The sequence below is a fragment of the Euleptes europaea genome, chromosome 10 (assembly GCF_029931775.1).
Source record: "Euleptes europaea isolate rEulEur1 chromosome 10, rEulEur1.hap1, whole genome shotgun sequence".
Lineage (NCBI taxonomy): Eukaryota > Metazoa > Chordata > Lepidosauria > Squamata > Sphaerodactylidae > Euleptes > Euleptes europaea.
Genome location: NC_079321.1, coordinates 11,361,544 through 11,381,113, shown reverse-complemented (window position 1 = coordinate 11,381,113; position 19,570 = coordinate 11,361,544). Strand labels below are relative to the sequence as shown.

General features: G+C 46.1%; 1 protein-coding gene across 1 annotated transcript in view; it reads right to left on the bottom strand.

Moving 5' to 3' along the window:
• The window catches only part of CD2AP (CD2 associated protein), a 113,824-nt gene extending 94,975 nt beyond the window's left edge, over window positions 1–18,849 (bottom strand). Inside the window, exon 1 of the mRNA XM_056856843.1 lies at window positions 18,757–18,849. Within this exon, the coding sequence (XP_056712821.1) occupies window positions 18,757–18,849 (93 nt within the window). The remainder of the gene's footprint in view (window positions 1–18,756) is intronic.
• Window positions 18,850–19,570: the final 721 nt, after the last annotated feature.

Sequence of the window (19,570 nt, the reverse complement as noted above, 5' to 3'; positions counted from 1 at the left end):
TTGCTGTTTTTTTCCAGATAGTCTATACAGCACGATTGCAATAACCTCCAGGTACTAGCTGGAGATCTCCTGCTAAAACAACTGCCCTCCAGCTGATAGAGATCAGTTCACCTGAAGAAAATGGCCGCTTTGGCAATTGGACTCTATGGCATTGAAGTCCCTCCCCTCCCCAAACCCCGCCCTCCTCAGGTTCCGCCCCAAAAATCTCCAGGTATTTCCCAACCCTGAGCTAGCAACCCTACTCCCTCATGAGGTTTTCAAGGCAAGAGAGGTTCCGAGGTGGTTTGCAGCTGCCTGCCTCCGCATAGCAACCCTGGACTTCCCATCCATGCATGAACCAGGGCCAGCCCTGCTTAGCTTCTGAGAGGTGATGAGATCAGGCTAGCCTGGGCAACCCAGGTCAGGGCCCAAAACCATTTATGGTGTGTGAGTTAAGTGCCGTCAAGTCACTTCGATCCCATAGAGTCCAATGGTCAAAGCGGCCATTTTCTCCAGGTGAACTGATCTCTATCGGCTGGAGACCAGTTATAATAGTGGGAGATCTCCAGCTAGTACCTGGAGGTTGAGCAATCAAAATAAACACCTCTGCACTAATACCAACAGGTAAGGAAGGAAGTGCAGGAAAATCTGGCAATAACAACTGACAATACTAGAACTGTGACAAAGTGTATTAAGTGCACACATAAACAACGAAAAGGACTAACACTACTATATACAAAACTATTTCAATAGTTCAAAAGGTACACTTGTTCATAAATACTATTTCTATAGTCCATAAGGTACAAAAGTACTGTGGAATAAGGGCAAAAGAGGTTTCTTCATGTAGCAGTTGATAGGAAGACGATCGTTTCTATTTTCTTCTTCAGTTCCATTCAATTGAGTTACTTGCATTATCTCATTGGGAACAGTCAAATTGGTCGAATCGTCTGTACAGTTATGGATTTGGAACGATGTATCCTGTATTGGAACCCTACTACTCAAATTCCACATAGTTGTGTTTTCATCCTCATGAGAGATTGAAATGAATTTTGGATGTTCATATGTGCATATATTGAAAACCTCAATTGAATGGAACTGAAGAAGAAAATAAAAACGATCGTCTTCCTATCAACTGCTACATGAAGAAATCTCTTTTGCCCTTATTCCACAGTACTTTTGTACCTTATGGACTGTAGAAATAGTATTTATGAACAAGTGTACCTTTTGGACTACTGAAATAGTTTTGTATATAGTAGTGTTAGTCCTTTTCGTTGTTTATGTGTGCACTTAATACACTTTGTCACAGTTCTAGTATTGTCAGTACCTGGAGGTTGGCAACTCTATAAACAAACAAATAGTAACGGAAGATTGTTTTTCTTCCATTCTTTCTTTAAACAGCCATCTTAGTGCACAAATTTTTAAAGAGAGAAGCAAAAGAGAACAGTGGGGGGATCTGTGTACGGTTCCATTCATGGATTAATGACATGTACTGTGTGTTCCTCTTGCACATTGGCACATTTTTCTCTTCTGGTTTTGTTTGCTGAAGAACAACATTCCTTAAATAGCATTTTGTTACATTTAAAAAAAATCAGCCACTAGGTGCCACTGTGCTTCTACACTAACCTCAAGAGGGAGAGAAGGAAATTTGTTTTTGCCTGTTTTCTCTACCAATAAAAACCTTCTGGGAAAGTTAGTTGCCTGTGCCGCACCAGATCGGCCAGCTCTTTATCTTCCAGAGCCAGGGTGATGTAGAGGTTAAGAGCGGTGGTTAGGAGTAGTGCCCTCTAATCTGGAGTATTGGGTTGGTTTCCCCACTCCTCCATAGGAAGGCAGTTGGGCCAGTCACAGTTCTCTTAGAACTCTCTCAGCCCCACCTACCTCACAGGGTGTCTGTTGTGGGGAGGGGAAAGAAAGGTGATTGTAAACCAGTTTGATTCTCCCTTAAGTGGTAGAGAAAGTCGGGATATAAAAACCAACTCTTCTTCTTCTGAGAAGCCTGAGGAGGGGAGGGTTCTTCAATGCCATGGAGTCCAATTGCCAAAGAGGCCATTTTCTCCAGGTGAACTGATCTCTGTCAACTGGAGATCCATTGTAATAGCAGGAGATCTCCAGCTAGTACCTGGAGGTTGTTTGTTTTGTTTATGAAAGACTCACCAAAAACTAAGGAAATTGAAACTGAAGAAGACAGTCATGGGCTCTACAGACTTTAGAAAGTGCAGCGAATTAGAATAACTATTAAAAATTCAAAATGTGACTAAGTGTACAAAAATACAATACAAACACATGGATAACAATATGACAATGTAACAACAAAGTTATTCTATCGATAGTTCATAGAACTCAACATCCAATGCTACCTGGAGGTTGGCAACCCTATTCCTCCACATGATCTGCAGATGGAAGGGTCCGGGGGGGGGGGTAGAAAGTGCCATCAAGTTGCAGCCAACTTAAGGTGACCCCTCATGGCGTTTTCAAGGCAAGAGACAAGGCAGAGGTGGGTTGCCATTGCCTTCCTCTGCATGGTAACCCTGGACTTCCTTGGTGGTCCCCCATCCAAGCATTAACCAGGACTGACCCTGCTTAGCTTCTGAGTTCTGACTAGCCTGGGCTATCCAGGTCAAGGCCAGGATATATAACTGTCTCTCAGCCTAATCTACCTCGCAGGGTTGTTGTGAAGGCAAATCCAGGAAGGGAGTCCCATGAACGGTGCCCTGGGCTTCTGGAAGAAAGGGCGGGATAAAAATGTAATAGACTGATGGTGCCGAGTTGTTTTTTGTTGCCCCAGAAGGTCGGACCAGAGCCAACGGGTTGAAATTAAATCAAAAGAGTTTCCATCTAGACATTAGGAAGAATTTTCTAACAGTCAGAGTGGTTCCTCAGTGGAACAGGCTTCCTCTGGAGGTGGTGAGCTCTCCTTCCCTGGAGGTTTTTAAGAAGAGGTTAGATGGCCATCTGTCAGCAATGCTGATTCTGTGACCTTGGGCAGATGATGAGAGGGAGGGCATCTTGGCCATCTTCTGGTCACTGTGAGTGTGTGGGGGGGGGGAGGTAGTTATTAATTTCCTGCATTGTGCAGGGGGTTGGACTTGATGACCCTGGTGGTCCCTTCCAACTCTATGATTCTATGACAGACTTGCAGCCTGAGGAACGAGCTAAAGCGACACAATGAAAACAGATAGAAAGAGTAAGCACAGAAACGTGGCGTTCTGTCTGGCGTGTGTCATCCGCTAGTCAGTTAAGTCTTCGTTTTATTACATAAAACGTCTTGGCTGGGAGCAGCACATTAAATCATACAACAATAGCTGCGTCCCAGAATGAGCAATGTACTCCTGATCGCTGATTTAGTTCATGTTCTGCTGCCAGTTTTCTAGCAACGGCAGGGAATGAAAAGGACAGTATAGTGTAGTAACTCCACCGCACCTACTACCAAAACAGAACAGAACTTTATTAGAACATAGGCCATTAAAAGATAATTATTTAAAAACATGGTTGATAATACAACAAGACTTAAACAGATGGACTAAATTTATCGTGGATGGGGAAAATTGCAATCATAAAGATGAATTTACTACCAAGGATGATTTTTTCTTTTTCAAATGCTTCCAATTCGAATTGAAGATAAAATTTTGAAAGAATGACAGAGACAAATCAATACATTTGTCTGGGCAGGAAAGAAACCCAGAATTAATTTTAGAATTATCCAAGATGAAAAGAAAAAGAGGTGGACTTGCTTTACCAAATATCAAACTTTATTACTATGCGGCAGGATTGTCGTGGATAGAGGGATGGATAAAGAAACCAAATGATTTACAGCTCAATATTGAAAAGGGCACCTGGACTAAGGGATTTCATTATCATTTATGGAAAGCCAAGAACTCAGAAATTTTTGGAGAGAAACATGTTATTAAAGATGGACTGATGAAGATATGGTTAAGAAATAAAAATAGATTGTCCCACACCGCCACGGATAATGTCTCCTACAGATACATATTTAACTAAGGGAGAGAAGAAAAAGGTAGATATGATAAAATATCAAGATATGCTGAATGTACAAGAAGAAATAAAAGCGTGGAATGAGATTAAGGTGACCAGAAATATTGACTGGCTGACTTACAAACAAATGATTACGAAAATGCGACAAGATTGCCTGTCACAGGGTAAGATAAGAAAGAATACAGAATTTGAAGACTTAATCAGTAAAGAAACAGATCATATTTTGGGGGAAATCTATAAACTTTTACTTAAAAATGAAACAGAGCAAGAACAAGTTAAGATATGCATGATAAAATGGATGGAAAATTTCAAAAAAGAGATACCTCTACAGCAATGGGAAAGACTTTGGACAAAGTCGATTAAATTTACGGCTAGCAATAATCTACGTGAAAATTGGTATAAAAATTTTTTTAGATGGTATATCACACCAATGGACATGAAAAAAATGAACGAGTTTTATGATAACCGGTGCTCGAAATGTAAGGATAAAGATGGAACATATTTCCATTTGTGGTGGACATGTAAGAAAGTTAAGAAATCTTGGATACAAATTTATCAAGAAATGCAGAAAGTTCTAAAAATTAAATTTTTGTTGAATCTGGAAACTATGTTATTAGGAACTGAACCTGTTAACTTGGACAGAAATTTTGGAGAATTGTTTGGATATATGACAACAGCGGCTAGATTAGTACTGGCAACATTTTGGAAACAAGGAGATACTCCAGATTTGGACAATTGGCAACAAAAAATGAATGAATTTGTGGTGATGGCTAGACTGACCAGTTTGTTAAAAGAGAAGAGAAGATGACTGAAGAATTTCAACGGAAATGGGAATGTTATTTTGACTATGTTAAACAAGAAAGATAAGAGTATCAGATATAATAATCCATGTAAATTGGTATTTAGGATAAAATGAATGTATCATGAAGGTGCCCTGACCTGGATGGCCCAGGCTAGCTTGGTCTCAGCTAAGCAGGGTCAGCCCTGGTTAGTATTTGGATGGGAGACCACCAAGGAAGTCCAGGGCTGCTGTGCAGAGGAAGGCACTGGCAAACTACCTCTGTTAGTCTCTTGCCATGAAAACCCCAAAAGGGGTCGCCATAAGTCAGCTGCGACTTGAAGGCACTTTACACACATGAAAGTAGATTATAACGAGAATGTATAAGATATTTTTCTGTAAGATGAAAAACTCCCCGAAGAAGTACAATTCGGCTGTGTGAATGTATGTATATCTGTTTGTTTTGAAAATTTTAATAAAAATTAAAAAAAATAGAACATAGACCATAACCAGTAGAGTTGCCAACCTCCAGGTACTAGCTGGAGACCTCCTGCTATTACAACTGATCTCCAGCTGATAGAGATCAGTTCCCCTGGAGAAAATAGCCACTTTGGCAATTGGACTCTATAGCATCGAAGTTTCTCCCCAAACCCCGCCCTCCGCAGGCTTTGCCCCAAAAACCTCCCGCCGATGGCAAAGAGGGACCTGGCAACCCTAATAACCAGCCACAGCTGGCAACTGACATAATAAGTGAAAAGAAAACGAAAGCAAAGGCCTTTCCCTTGTTTTATGTATGTATTTATTTATTTCATTTATACCTTGCCTTTCTCCCCAATGGGGACCCAAAGCAGCTTATGTAATTAGGGTTGCCAGGTGGCTTGGAATGGCGGGCAAAGTCCATCAGCTGGCTCACTCTCGGTCTTTTGAATGGTGACCTGCCAAGCCTACATTTGGGCAATACATGAACTGGACTTACTGCATGATATTGACGGACACCACCGTGGATGTCCTTTTATTGTAGTTCTATGAACTGTGAAAATTACCATTTGTTCTAGTATATAGTTTGTATTTCGTAGGGGGTATAATGTTTAATTTTGCACTTTGGTGATTGTATGATAGTTATGATTTAATACATTATATGACCATTTTCTGAATTGTTGAGTTGTCATACTGTTCATTCCTGCAACTAACTTTACAGTATTGGTGATTTTCTTTGTAACCACCTGGAGGTTGACAACCCTATCTCCAGGGGAACTGATCTGTATTGGCTGGAGATCAGTTGTAGTAGTGGGAGATCTCCAGCCACCACCTGGAGGTTGGCAATCCTATCTCCAGGGGAACTGATCTCTATCAGCTGGAGATCAGTTGTAATAACAGATCTCCAGCTAGTACCTGGAGGTTGGCAACCCTACTCAAAACTCTATGGTTAAAGTAGGATTAACAGACTAGTATAACTACGGAGCGAAATTTTACTTCAACCCACCAGATACGTCTTCTTGTTAGATCTCCAAAATTATATCACAAGCAAAAGTGATTGGGGCAGAAACCTTAACTCACAGAAGCAAGTCATATTGTCCCATTTACCTGATAATTTCAACATGAGAAAGCAGGAGCTTGGAATGAAACAAGTCTAGCCTTTCTAACATCCTTTGAAGCAGAGGGTCACACAGGGACAGGCGCGTCTTTGTGCTTCCAGTTGCCGCATTAGAACCGTGACCTAGTTTTCTTTCTGATTCTGCATTGCTGGGGGAAAACATGAGACCGCTTGTGGCCGTTTCCAAACTCTGCCTTGCGGTTTGCAGGAACTAAAGACTTACCTACACACAGCCAAATGAAGCAAATGACATGTAAAATAACCCAGATTTCCTCAATCTTGTCCCATTCTGAGTTTTAATCAAGGCTGACCCTGCTTAACAAAGGCCGATCTGATGATGACGATGATGATGAGTTGGTTTTTATATGCTGACTTTCTCTACCACTTAAGAATCAAACTGAATACAATCACCTTCCCTTCTCCTCCCCACAACAGACAGCATGTGAGGTAGGTGGGGCTGAGAGAGCTCTAAGAGAACTGTGACTAGCCCAAGGTCACCCAGCTGACTTCATGTGTAGGAGTGGGGAAACAAATCCAGTTCACCGATTAGCCTCTGCTGCTCATGGGTACGAGTGGAGAATCAAACCCATTTCTCCAGGTCAGAGTCCACCACTCCAAACCACTGCTCTTAACCGCTACACCACACTGGATCTCTCAAGCATCCTGACTGCAGTCCAAATGTCTTCCCTGTGGCTTCTGTTTCCAAAGCTTAGAGAGACTGGAGAGCCAGTTACAGACTTCCAAGATCTCATCCAGCTGAGCATCAGTTTTACATTTCAAGATTGTATACCTGCTGGGCCTCTCTTGGGGAAGAAATGAGAAATGTACTGCATTATTGGCCTTCCCAAACACTGTATTCTGCTTTTTCTTAATCATAATGATAAGATGTGTGTCTTATTGTCACTCTTTGTAGGTGTTGGTAGACAAACATTTCCTTTGTGGACAGAGTTTCCTTTCTTCCATTTATCTGAGGTCGTTTATGCATGCGTACTTTCACTCACGTTCACCCCCGGTCTGTCTCGGTTGTTCCTTGGAGTTATGCATGAGTTTTCCCTCCATTAGAGATGGCCACACTGCCAGCCCTCACAAATCCTGGACCTTCCCGTTCCTCTGTTAACTCGATTCTTCCTTCTCCCCTGAGCTCAGCTCAGGTGAAATCTCCTCGCGTAAGGCAAAGCCCTGGACACACAAGCTTGGTTTCTCTCACAGCCAATCACAAAGCAGCGTGTAAAGAGGCGGGGATTCAAATGCTTCCTGGGAGCTCTTTCTGAGCAGAAGAAAGGCTTTTTAAAACTAAGGCTTGGATTCCACCCCCCCTTTCAGATTGCTCTGTTTTTTGTTCTTAAAATGCTTTTTTATGCAGCAATTGGTTTTTTTTGGGGGGGGGGATTTTCTGTCACAGTAAGCGCTACAAAATAAGCCAATTACAAAGCAGCATTTAAAGGGGCAGGGACTTGGTTTGAGCTTGGAGACTGCTGGAGCATAGATTCCCAACAGGAAAGTGTGGGTCCAGCGAGCAACGAACCTCAGGTAAAACTCCCCTGCACCACCAAGGAGACCCAGGGCTGCTAGTAGGGTTGCCAGGTGCTCCCTGGCCACTGGCGGGGGATGGGGGATATGGTTTCCAGATCCAGGTTGGGAAAGTCCTGGATATTTGGGGATGGAGCTTGGGGAAGACAAGGACCTCAGTGGGGTACAATTCCATGGAGTCCACCCTCCAAAGCTCCATTTTCTCTGTAGCCTGGAGATGAGCCACAATTCTGGGAGATCCCCAGGTCCCACCTGGACGTTGGCATCCCTAGTTGCTATGCGGAGGCAGGCAATGGCAAACCACCTCAGAATGTCTCTTGCCTTGAAAACCCTATGGAATCGCCATAGGTCGGCTGCAACGTAATGGCGAGAGAGAGAATGCAAGCGCAAATGAGAAGCATACAATAGGCTTGGATAGCTATTTCCGTAGCCAGCGTGGTGTGGTGGTTAAGATCGGTGGTTTGGAGCAGTGGACTCTGATCTGGAGAACTGGGTTTGATTCCCCACTCCTCCACATGAGCGGCGGAGGCTAATCTGGTGAACTGGATTTGTTTCCCCACTCCTCCACATGAAGCCAGCTGGGTGACCTTGGGCTAGTCACAGCTCTCTTAGAGCTCTCTCAGCCCCACCTACCTGACAGGGTGTCTGTTGTGGGGAGGGGAAGGTGATTGTAAGCCGGTTTGATTCTGCCTTAAGTGGTAGAGAAACTTGGCATATAAAAACCAACTCTTCTTCTTCTTCATTCCTGTTCTCCGGATCCATTCTTGGACGGAAGCCATATTGAAGCAACATTTATGTTTAATTGATGAGAATGTGGTTGCCTATCGTGACATGCCCTGCCGATGCATGAATAAATAATGGTGCAACATCTATAAAAGTCACCTTTAATGTGAAGGATTTCTGCAACAATCATATTTATCTCCGGGGAGAATGTGCTTTTCCCCGCTCAAAGAAGAATCAATCTTTTGTGAGCGTCAATGAAACGGAGGAGCTTGAAGTTGGGTGGTGGTGGTGCATTCTTTCCCCATTCTTCCCGCTTCCCGGCTGATCTCTTTTTGATAACAGCCTGACCTTGAAAGGAAGTGGTACTGGGGGATTTTTTTTTAATCCTCAATTAAAATTCAGCCCTCATCATTAAAACATGTATCGTTAATTAGGGAGACTTCAATCCGAAGCTAGACGACAAAAGACTTTTTCCACAGGGCGTGTCTCTGACTGGGATGGCTCTGAGCCAGGCCTTTTAAAGACTGAAACTTCTGCTTCGAGTAGGGTTGCCAGGTCCCTCTTTGCAACCGGCAGGAGGTTTTTAGGGTGGAGCCTGAGGAAGGCGGGGTTGGGGAGGGGACTTCAATGCCATAGAGTCCAATTGCCCAAGCGGCCATTTTCTCCAGGGGAACTGATCTCTGTCACCTGGAGATCAGTTGTAATAACAGATCTCCAGCTAGTACCTGGAGGTTAAGCAAAACAAAGGCATCACTGTGCCTATACCTTGCAGGTTTGGAAATCAGCACAGCCAAGGTACAAAATTACAAAATTATTATTAGTGATTAGGACAAGTTACAAAAAGTGCAACACAACAACATATACTATCCTACTACTATAATACATATATACAAGGTCTTCTTAATGTCAGTCATACAAGGTGTACAAATATTCTTAACGCAAATCATGCAAGTGTGCAGTTATTCTTATGGTATGGTTAAAAAGCCCAGTTCAAGTAGGATATCCAAAGAATGGTATAATCCAAAAGAATGAGATGGGGGACAGCCGTTTCAAGATGCTTTCTTCAGCCCCGTGTTCAATCAAAATCCTTACAAAGTCCAAATCACGGTAATTTTTCTTCAATATTCAATCCGACATTGCTTCAAGTCGGTTGGCAACCCTAGTTTCAAGCATTTGGCATTTCTAATCTGGGGCAAGCACAGACCTGTATTTTAGGAAACCGGGCAAGGGGGGAGATGTTCCAAGCACGGGTTAATTACTGATTCCAGTTGTGTGCCCTCTTAAGTGGTAAAAAAAATGTTTCTAGAAGAGTTCAAATATCTTTATTTCTTTCATTTCTACCCTGCCTTTCCCCCCAAAGGGGACCAAAAGCAGCTTGCATCGTTCTCCTTCTTTTCCATTTAATCCTCACAACAACCCTGTGACTAAGCTTGCCAACCTCCAGGTGGTGGCTGGAGATCTCCCGCCATGACAACATTTTCTCCAGCTGATATAGATCAGTTCACCTGGAGAAAAGGGCCGCTTTGGCTATTGGACTCTATGGCATTGAATTCCCTCCCCTCTCCATACCCCGGCCTCCTCAGGCTCCTCCCCCAAAATCTCCAGGCATTTCCCAACCTGGAGCTGGCAACCCTACCTGTGAGGTAGGTTAGGCTGAGAACATGTGACTGGCCCAAGATCACCCAGCGAGCTTCCATGGCAAATAGGGTGTTCAGGTCCCTCTTCGCCATCAGTGGGGGTTTTTTTGGGCAGAGCCCGAGGAGGGCGGGGTTTGGGGAGGGGAAGGACTTCAATGCCATACAGTCCAATTGCCAAAGCAGCCATTTTCTCCAGGGGAACTGATCTCCGTTGGCTGGAGATCAGTTGTAATAGCAGGAGATCTTCTGCTATTACCTGGAGGTTGGTAACCCTAATGGCAAAGTGGGGATTCGAACCTGGGCCTCCCAGGTCCTATACATGAACACATGAAGCTGCCTTATACTGAATCAGACCCTGGGTCCATCAAGGTCAATATTGTCTGCTCAGACCGGCAGCTGCTCTCCAGGGTCTCAGGCAGAGGTCTTTCACATCACCTACCTGCCTAGTCCCTTTAACTGGAGATGCCGGGGATTGAACCTGGGACCTTCTGCATGCCAAGCAGAGGCTCCACCACTGATCCACAGCCCCTACCCTAAGCCCGACACTACACCATGCTGGCTCTCCCAGCCAATTTCTTACTTCTGTAGTTCTACTATAAAAGGAAGGGTGGGAAAATAAAAAGGACCAGGCTTGAACCATAACATGAAATAGTTATTCCATATTGTTTCAGGGTGGTTTTTTTTTTTAATCTGAAAGTCTAATCATGAATTCCCTCAGCCGCACTAACACAGAATGCCTTGTAAAATGTTAATTCTAAAAGGCCTGGGGGTGAAAACTGGCACTGTTCCCATCTGGCTTTGGAGAGCCAGCTGCATTGATGCTATATACATCCTAAGCTCTCCTTCGAAAAGTGCCAGAACATCTATTTCGAATGCAAGCGGGTGGCTAAACTGGTCCTGGACTGTACCGTTGGACATAGGGCTGCCAATGCCCTGGAGATCTGCTGCTGTTACAATTGATCTCCAGCCAAGATCAGTTCCCCTGGAGAAAACGGCTGCTTTGGAGGGTGGATTCTATGGTATTGTAGCCTGCTGAGGTCCCGCCGCAAACCCTGCCCTGTCTGCCCCCACCCCCAAAATCTCCAAAACAGAGCTGGTAACCCTAACTGGTGAGAGGAGGCTGGGAAAACACAGACAGCCTGGCTGTCTACCTGCCTTCTCTTTTCTGTGCTATTTATATGGACAAAGATTCCCCCCCATGAATAGAGTTGCCAATCTCCAGGTACTAGCTGGAGATCTCCTGCTACTACAACTGATCTCCAGCCGACAGAGATCAGTTCACCTGGAGAAAAAGGCTGCTTTGGCAATTGGACTCTATGGCATTGAAGTCCCTCCCCCCCTAAACCACGCCCTCCTCAAGCTCCACCCCCAATATCTCCAGGTATTTTCCAACCTGGATGAATCTTTCTGTCTATGCCCTGGTTTACTTCCTGGATGATTACACCCTATGGTGCTTCCAACAGGAGGGCCGCTTGTTTTGAACACCGATTTACCTGTCTTGGTGGCCTATGAGTCTCTCAGTATACAGCCTGTATCATTGCCAAGTTGCTTACCCCATTAATTCCAGGTCGTAAAACCGGCTGTTAAGCAGTGCAAAATAAAGCGGCCCGAGATCCCAAGCTGTAATATTTATCTTTGGCTCACACAGTGACCCAGATGGAAGGCAAACATCAGCAGCTGAAGCGTGAGGTTTTCGCCCCTGGCGGAAGGGCAGTGATGCTTCCGCCCCAGAGACAGTTCCGCGCTCCGCTGGCCGTGTCAAACGGGAGGCTGAAGCTGCAGTTGCAAAGAGGTTTCTTTCTACTAGGGTTCATGATTAGGGTTGCCAGGCTCCAGGTACTAGCTGGAGATCTCCTGCTATTACAACTGATCTCCCGCCAGTAGAGATCAGTTCACCTGGAGAAAATGGCCGCTTTGGCAATTGGACTCTATGGCATTGAAGTCCCTCCCCGAACCCCGCCTTCCTCAAGCTCCACCCCCAAAACCTCCCGCTGGTAGCAAAGAGGGACCTGGCAACCCTATTCATGATGAAGCACTAAAAAACTGAGAGGGACTCGAAGGTACTCCCAGTCCGGGGAAACGAAAGATGGCTTCACTCCTGACGTTTCCTTATCCATGCATGGGAAAGAGGAAGGTGCCGGAAAACTGTGCTTCCTAATTATGATGCAAGTAACCATACAGCAATTTATGTATTTATTTAAAAAATTATCTATCCATTTTTTTATCCCGCCCTTGCATCAAAGAGCCCATGGTGGCAAATATGATTCTTCCTTTGTTGTAGCCCCATAACCACCCTCGGAGGTAGTTTAGGCTGAGAGAAAATGCCTGGTCTAAGAAGCGCCCAGTGAGTTTCATGGCACAGTGGGGATTTGACCCCATTCTGGCATAAAAAGAGCTTATGCGGTTGGGTGATGCACACTGTGGATTTTGGCACTAATAACTGAGATTTGTATTGGGAGCTGGGATGCAGAAATGATGTCAAGTTAAGAGGCAGCCTCAATAGAAACTGGCCTACATCTTGGAGAAGAGGAAACATCCCTATTGTTCTTGTTCTGAGATAGTGTGCCTCTTAGAATACAATCACTTTTTGTTGGGGGGCGTTTAGAGGGGAGGATCAGGGTTTCTAAAAGCCAGTACAGGCTCCCAGACCACTATTTTCTCTGGGTCACCGACCAGACAGACCTAACCCCAAAATCATATCAAAAACTTGACAGGATTTACCTGGCTACATGGGCCTCTAGAACGTTGTCTCTCTAACCCCTGCCCCTGGATAGTCTTGACCTGGATGGCCCAGGCTAGCCTGATCTCATGAGAGCCAGCATGGTGTAGTGGTTAAGAGTGGTGGACTCTGATCTGGAGAACCGGGTTTGATTCCCCACTCCTCCACATGAAGGGCGGAGGCTAATCTGGTGAACTGGATTTGTTTCCCCGCTCCTACACATGAAGCCAGCTGGGTGACTTTGGGCTACTCACAACTCTCTCAGCCTCACCTACCTCACAGGGTGTCTGTTGTGGGTAGGGGAAGGGAAGGTGATTGTAAGCTGGTTTGATTCTCCTTAAAAGGTAGAGAAAATCAGCATATAAAAAACAACTCTTCTTCATCAGACCTTTGAAGCTAAGCAGGGTCAGCCTTGATTAAAACTCAGATGGGAGAAGACCGAGGAAGTCCCAGGTCGCTGCGCAGAGGCAGGCAATGGCAAACCACCTCTGAACGTCTCTGCCTTGAAAACCTGATGGGGGTCACCAAAAGTCGGCTGCATTTGCAAAAAAAGAAGAAGCAACTTATATTCAGAGTGCAGACGTGACAAAAATATAGGTTTGCAGACTGATGTTCTAATCCAGATTGTCCAGTTGTGAGATAAAAATGGGAACTCAGGATGCTGAGGATTATCAGTTTGACAACCACTGTTCAGTTCCCACCCTCCGGCAAACTGACAACTGTCAAAGGAAGACTCACCTATTTAAAAAGAAATCTCCTCTGCTTTGAAGCAAAAGAGATCCCAGCATGTTTCCCCCCCCCCCCAGTTACCCAATGAAAGAAATCATAGACGATTCAGGAGATTACTTTTGTCATAAATCCATCACCTCTGCATAGATTTGTGTAAAGAATAAAACACTGCCCTGAAGGGAAAGGCACTCTGTTTTTAGACTTGTCAGTGTCCCGGGAGAGACACTCCCTGGCCCTGGGTGAGAGAAGCAATGGGTAAATAAATGCTTGTACTGAAAAGCATCATACAACACTTTAAATCCATTGTTGGATTAGTTGGGGAAACCATTAACCCCAATCCAATCCAGTTACTGTTCCTTCGACCATTGTCACCAACAGGAGCACGCAATCAGGTAAAACCAACCATTAACTCGTTGATTTAAAATGTAAGCGGTTGACTTAGATGGCATGGCTCTAGTTTCATTTCTCCAGAAGGAGACAATGGAAGCCAGGTTGTGAAACCTTTGCCCTCAAAGGGATTACTGTGATTCAAAGCATGTTTGCCTGAGAAACATGAACAGCCCAAGGGTAATGAAAGCTGGACATTAAAGAAAGCTGATAGGAAGAAAGTAGATTCCTTTGAAATGTGGTTTTGGAGGAGAGTGTTATGGATACCGTGGACCGCCAAAAAAACAAATCAGTGGGTTATAGATCAAATCAAGCCTGAACCCATCCTAGAAGCTAAAATGACTAAACTGAGGCTATGGTATTTTGAGAAGACTGGAGAAAACAATCATGCTAGGAAAAGTTGAGGGCAGCAGGGGGAAAGGAAGACCCAACAAGAGATGGGATTGACTCAATAAAGGAAGCCCCAGACCTCAATTTGCAAGAACTGAACAAGGCTGTCAAAGAGAGGACATTTTGGAGGACATGGATTCATAGGGTCGCCATGAGTTGGAACCGACTTGACGGCATTTAACACACTATGAAATGAACCCTTCTCTTTCTCTCGTCCCATTGAAAGGCTTTCGTTGTAAGGGCTTCTGTACCTTGCTTTGTGAATGCATCACCGGTTAGGCAGTGCCATGCCTAGTCTGATGGGATCTTTCTCCTCTTCTAACCAGAAACCCTACCCCAAAATCAAATTCGGTACTGTGTACCACGAAGGCTGAGCAACAACAATATAAAACGAATTAAACAAAAATAAATCAATTTCTTATGCAGGGCACTTAAAATACAATCCTAACAAACATAGGCCTTCAATTTAGCCTTCAGACTGAAAGCCACGGGACTGAGCAAGTCATCAGTATACAATATAGTATAGATGACTTTCTCAAAGTTGATGATATACAAACAAGACCACATTAAACCTGACTCAATGAGTATCTCAAAGTTGATAGTCCACAAAGAAAGCCATAGAAACAATACCACCAAACATGTTTCAGCCCTGTGCCCTATGGGCCTTCTTCAGTGGTCACAAATACATACTGGGGCTTGGAAATACCTGGAGATTTTGGGGGTGGAGCCTGATGAGGGCGGAATTTGTGGAGGGAGGGACTTTGTTGTGGTATAATGCCATGGAGTCCACCTACGGTTGCCAGCCTCCAAGTATTAGCTGGAGATCTCCTGCTATTATAACTAATCTCCATCTGATAGAGATCAGTTCCCCTGGAGAAAATGGCCCCTTTGGCCATTGGACTCTATGGCATTGAAGCCCCTCCCCGAACCCTGCCCTCCTCAGGCTCTGCCCCCAAAACCTCCCGCTGATGGTAAAGAGGAACCTGGCAACCTTAAGTCCACCCTCCAAAGCGGCCATTTTCTCCAGGTGAACTGATCTTTGTTGGCTGGAGGTTTTTAAGCAGCTCATTCTATAACCTTAGGCAGATCATAAGAGGGAGGGCCTGAAGTATGGGTCACTGGGTGTGGGGGACGGGGGCGGGGAGGTGGTTGTGAATTTCCTGCATTGTGTGGGGGTTGGGACGAGATGACCCTGGCGGTCCCTTCCAACTCTATGATTCTATGGCACTTAACAAACACAGTGGCAGACTAACATGGCTACCCATCGTGATCTATATACTGCCGTTTATATATCTAGCGTTTTGCAGCATATTAAAAATAAAAAAATTATTATTATATTAAAATATTATATTAAAATTATTTTAATAGATTATATTTTAATAGATCCTATTAACATATTATTATTATATATCTACCGTTTTGCAGCATATTAAAAATAAAAAAATATTATTATATTAAAATATTATATTAAAATTATTTTAATAGATTATATTTTAATAGATCCTATTAACATATTGTTATTATATATCTAGCGTTTTGCAGCATATTAAAAATAAAATATACTAAAGCTATTTTAATAGATTATATTTTAATAGATCCTATTAAAATATTGTTATTATATATCTAGCGTTTTGCAGCATATTAAAAATAAAATATTATTCTATTAAAATATTATATTAAAACCGTTTTAATAGATTATATTTTAATAGAGCATATTAAATATTATTATTATATATCTGGCGTTTCGCAGCCTATTAAAATAAAATATTATTATATTAAAATATTATATTAAAACTATTTTAACAGATTATATTTGAATAGATTATATCCAAATATTATTATTCTCTGTCTAGCGTTTGGCAGCCTATTAAAAATATTATTATATTAAAACGATTTTAATAGATTACATTTGAATAGATCATATCAAAATATTATCATTCTCTGTCTAGCGTTTGGCAGCCTATTAAAAATATTATTATATTAAAACGATTTTAAGAGATTACATTTGAATAGATCATATCAAAATATTATTATTCGCTATCTCGCGTTCTGCAGCGTCTTAAAAATAAGATGTTTTTAAAAAGCGTTGTGGAAAAGCCTCCTCCCCGCGCCGCGGTCGCGGGCTTCCCAAACGGGCTGCCGGGTTCCCCGGCGAGTCAGCCGACGACGACCGGCCAGACTCGCGGCCGGCAGGGGGCGCCGGGGGGCGGGCGCGGCGCCGGGGCGGGGCCCCGGTGATGCCACAAAGGCGGCCGCGGCGGCGGGCCCCGCCCCCGCCCGGCCCCACGTGCGCGCCGCCCGCCCTGCCCGGCCCCGTCCCCGGCCCCGCCCCGCCTGGCCATTCCGGAGCCGGCCGGCGAGAGCGAGCGAGCGAGCGAGCCGAGGCCGGGCAGCGATGGGCCGCCGGCCGCGCCGCTCCCTCCTCCTCCTCCTCCTCCGCCGCCGCCTGCAAGGCTGCCGCTGCGGGCCCCGAGGCTGCGCCGGCCGGACTCGCCGCCTCCTCCCTCCTCCTCCTCCGCCGTCCCCTGCCCGGCCATGGGGCAGCGGGGCTGCTAGATGAGGCGCGCCCCTCGCCGCCCCGCACGCAGCGCCCCCCGGCAGCCATGGGGGCCGCCGCCGCCTGCCCCAGCGAGGCCGCCTGGCTGGCCCGCCTCCTCCTGGTGAGTGGGGAGGGGGCCGGGGGTTGGGGGGCTCTCCGCCGCGCCGCCACCCCTCCGGCTGGGGTCGCCGCCCTCCAGGTCGTGGCAGATCTCCTGCTGTGACCACTGACCTCCAGCCCTCGAGATCAGGTCCCCCTGGAGAAAAAGGGCCCCATTGGACTCTATGGCGTTGAGGTCCCGCCCCTCCCCAAACCCCGCCCCCCCCCCAAAAAGCTCCCACCCATGGCAAAGAGGGACCTGGCAACCCTACCAGGAACTGGTGCCCAGGCTGCAAAGACACGTTCCCCTGGAGAAAACGGCTCCTTTGGGGAGGGGGGGTGGATACTACGGCGCTAGACCCCACAGAGGTCCCTCCCCTGTCCCAACCCAGCCCTCCCTCGGATCCACCCCCAGATCTCCAGGGATTTCCCCACCCTAAGTTGGCAACCCTGCCTCCAGCCCGGGGTGGCGGGGGTGGGCTGTGCCTGAGCATCCCCGGCGATGATGTCATGAATAACGATGACCTCATCTTTGGGACCAAGGCTATTCATGGCATCCTCCTTAGGCAAACATGGGTCAAGCTAGTGTGTGTGTGAATCTGGCAGGGGGCCGACCCCAGGTGAATCCTCCTTTTGTGGCGCTTCCCCAAGCAACCCACGGAGGGTTGTGGGCGTGTGGCTTCCTAAGATCTTTCAGCCTGCTTGTCTCTTCTCCTGCTCCTTGGTGACTAGCATCAGTTTCGAGGCGCCCGCTGTAAACCCTGGTCGGGGGCTGCCCCTCAGCCCCACTTCCCAGTGGGATGGGGAACAGAGACTCCTCTGCTTTGCTTGCACCCCCGCTGTAGTGGGCACTGAATCAGTAGGGTTGCCAACTTCCAGCTGGAGATCTCCTGCTATTACAACTGAGCTCCAGCCGATAGAGATCGGTTCACCTGGAGAAAAGGGCCACTTTGGACATTGGACTCTATGGGGTTGAAGTCCCTCCCCTCCCTAAACCCTGCTCTCCTCAGGCTCCACCCCAAAAACCTGCCGGTGGCGAAGAGGGACCTGGCAACCCTAGAGATCAGTCCGTCCCGGGGCTGGGGCCAATCGCCCTGTGCCCAGCCCAGCACCGAAGAGCACCCTCTGCCTTCAGCCGGGCTTCCTGCTTGCTGTTGCCATTGGGTTTCCCCAGAGGGGTTGGTGCGCATAGCGGTTCCTACTCTGGGCAAAGGGGGGGGGCGCTAGGGCTGCCCCCCAGTTCTTTAAGGGAAGGTTTAATCCTTCCACCGTTTATAGAAAATATTCACGTCCCTAGATTGACAGCGCTGTCCTAAACTGGCACCCTTTCAAGTCCATTGCAGTCTGCTTAGGATGGCACTGTAGGACTAGGCCTCTGGAGAAACAGGGGTTCGGTTTCGATCCGGAATGCCCGGCCCCCCCTTGCTTCAGCATCAAGGCACATCCCTAATCCTGAAGGCCCCTTAAAAATTTTACCCTTTTCTGCCAAGTGGAGGGGCCCAAAGGAAGGCCCGAACCTCCCTCAGTGGAGTTCAAGCAAGTGTGTAGAATTGGGAGGGGGGGCATTGTTTGGCCAGTTTAAAATATGACTGCCTGGTAGAAATCAGTTGCTGGCCAGGATTGGAGACCCTGTCCTTAAATATTGGACAGCCCCGGCACCGGGATTCCATCTGCAAACTCATCTGTGCCCCCCCCCTCCGTATACGGCTGGATGGAGCGCAGTGCAGTGATCCGTTCTTCAAGTCTGGCCATGTCGGGCTCCAAAAACCCAGCCGAAATTCCCTTGTTTGCAGCTGAGCTCTCTTCCTGTCCTGCGATTGCATCTCTGCACTGATTTGTAGATAACTTTGATTATATGCAGAAGACGGTAACAGACAAGAGAGAAAACGAGTCTGTTTCATCAGTTAGGTTGGGTCGTCTTTGGCAATTGAGCATCCCAGGGCTTGTCTGAACAGCAGGCAAAACCTGCTGCTGCCTTCCTTTATCCTTTGCATGTTGCTTTTTGCCGTGATTCAGCAATACGAGACAGAAGAAAAATGGGATACACTTTAGTACTTTTTGTGTGAAAGGGGCTGGGTTGCAGTTGTGTCCGTGTCCCTCCCACCTTTTAAAAACATCTGGCTACTTAAGCAGATGATGAGAGGGAACTCACCTTGGTCATCTTCTCGGCATGTAGTGGGGGTCACTGGGGGTGTGGGGGGAGGGTGGTTGTGCAGTTCCTGCATTGTGCAGGGGGTTGGACTAGATGACCTTGGTGGTCCCTTCCAACTCTGTGATTCTATGAGTCTACGTCAATACTCTGGAAACAAGAGCTAACACACTCTGGAGAACAGGAAAAAAATCGTTAACGTTTTGCGGAACGTTGTTGGCTGAGGAAAGAGGAGAGGAAATTACCTGTTTTTTCCCAGCCAAGGGAGAAATATATCAGGGTGGTATTGGGAAGCGGTTGATCCTGGCCGTCTTTGGGGTATTG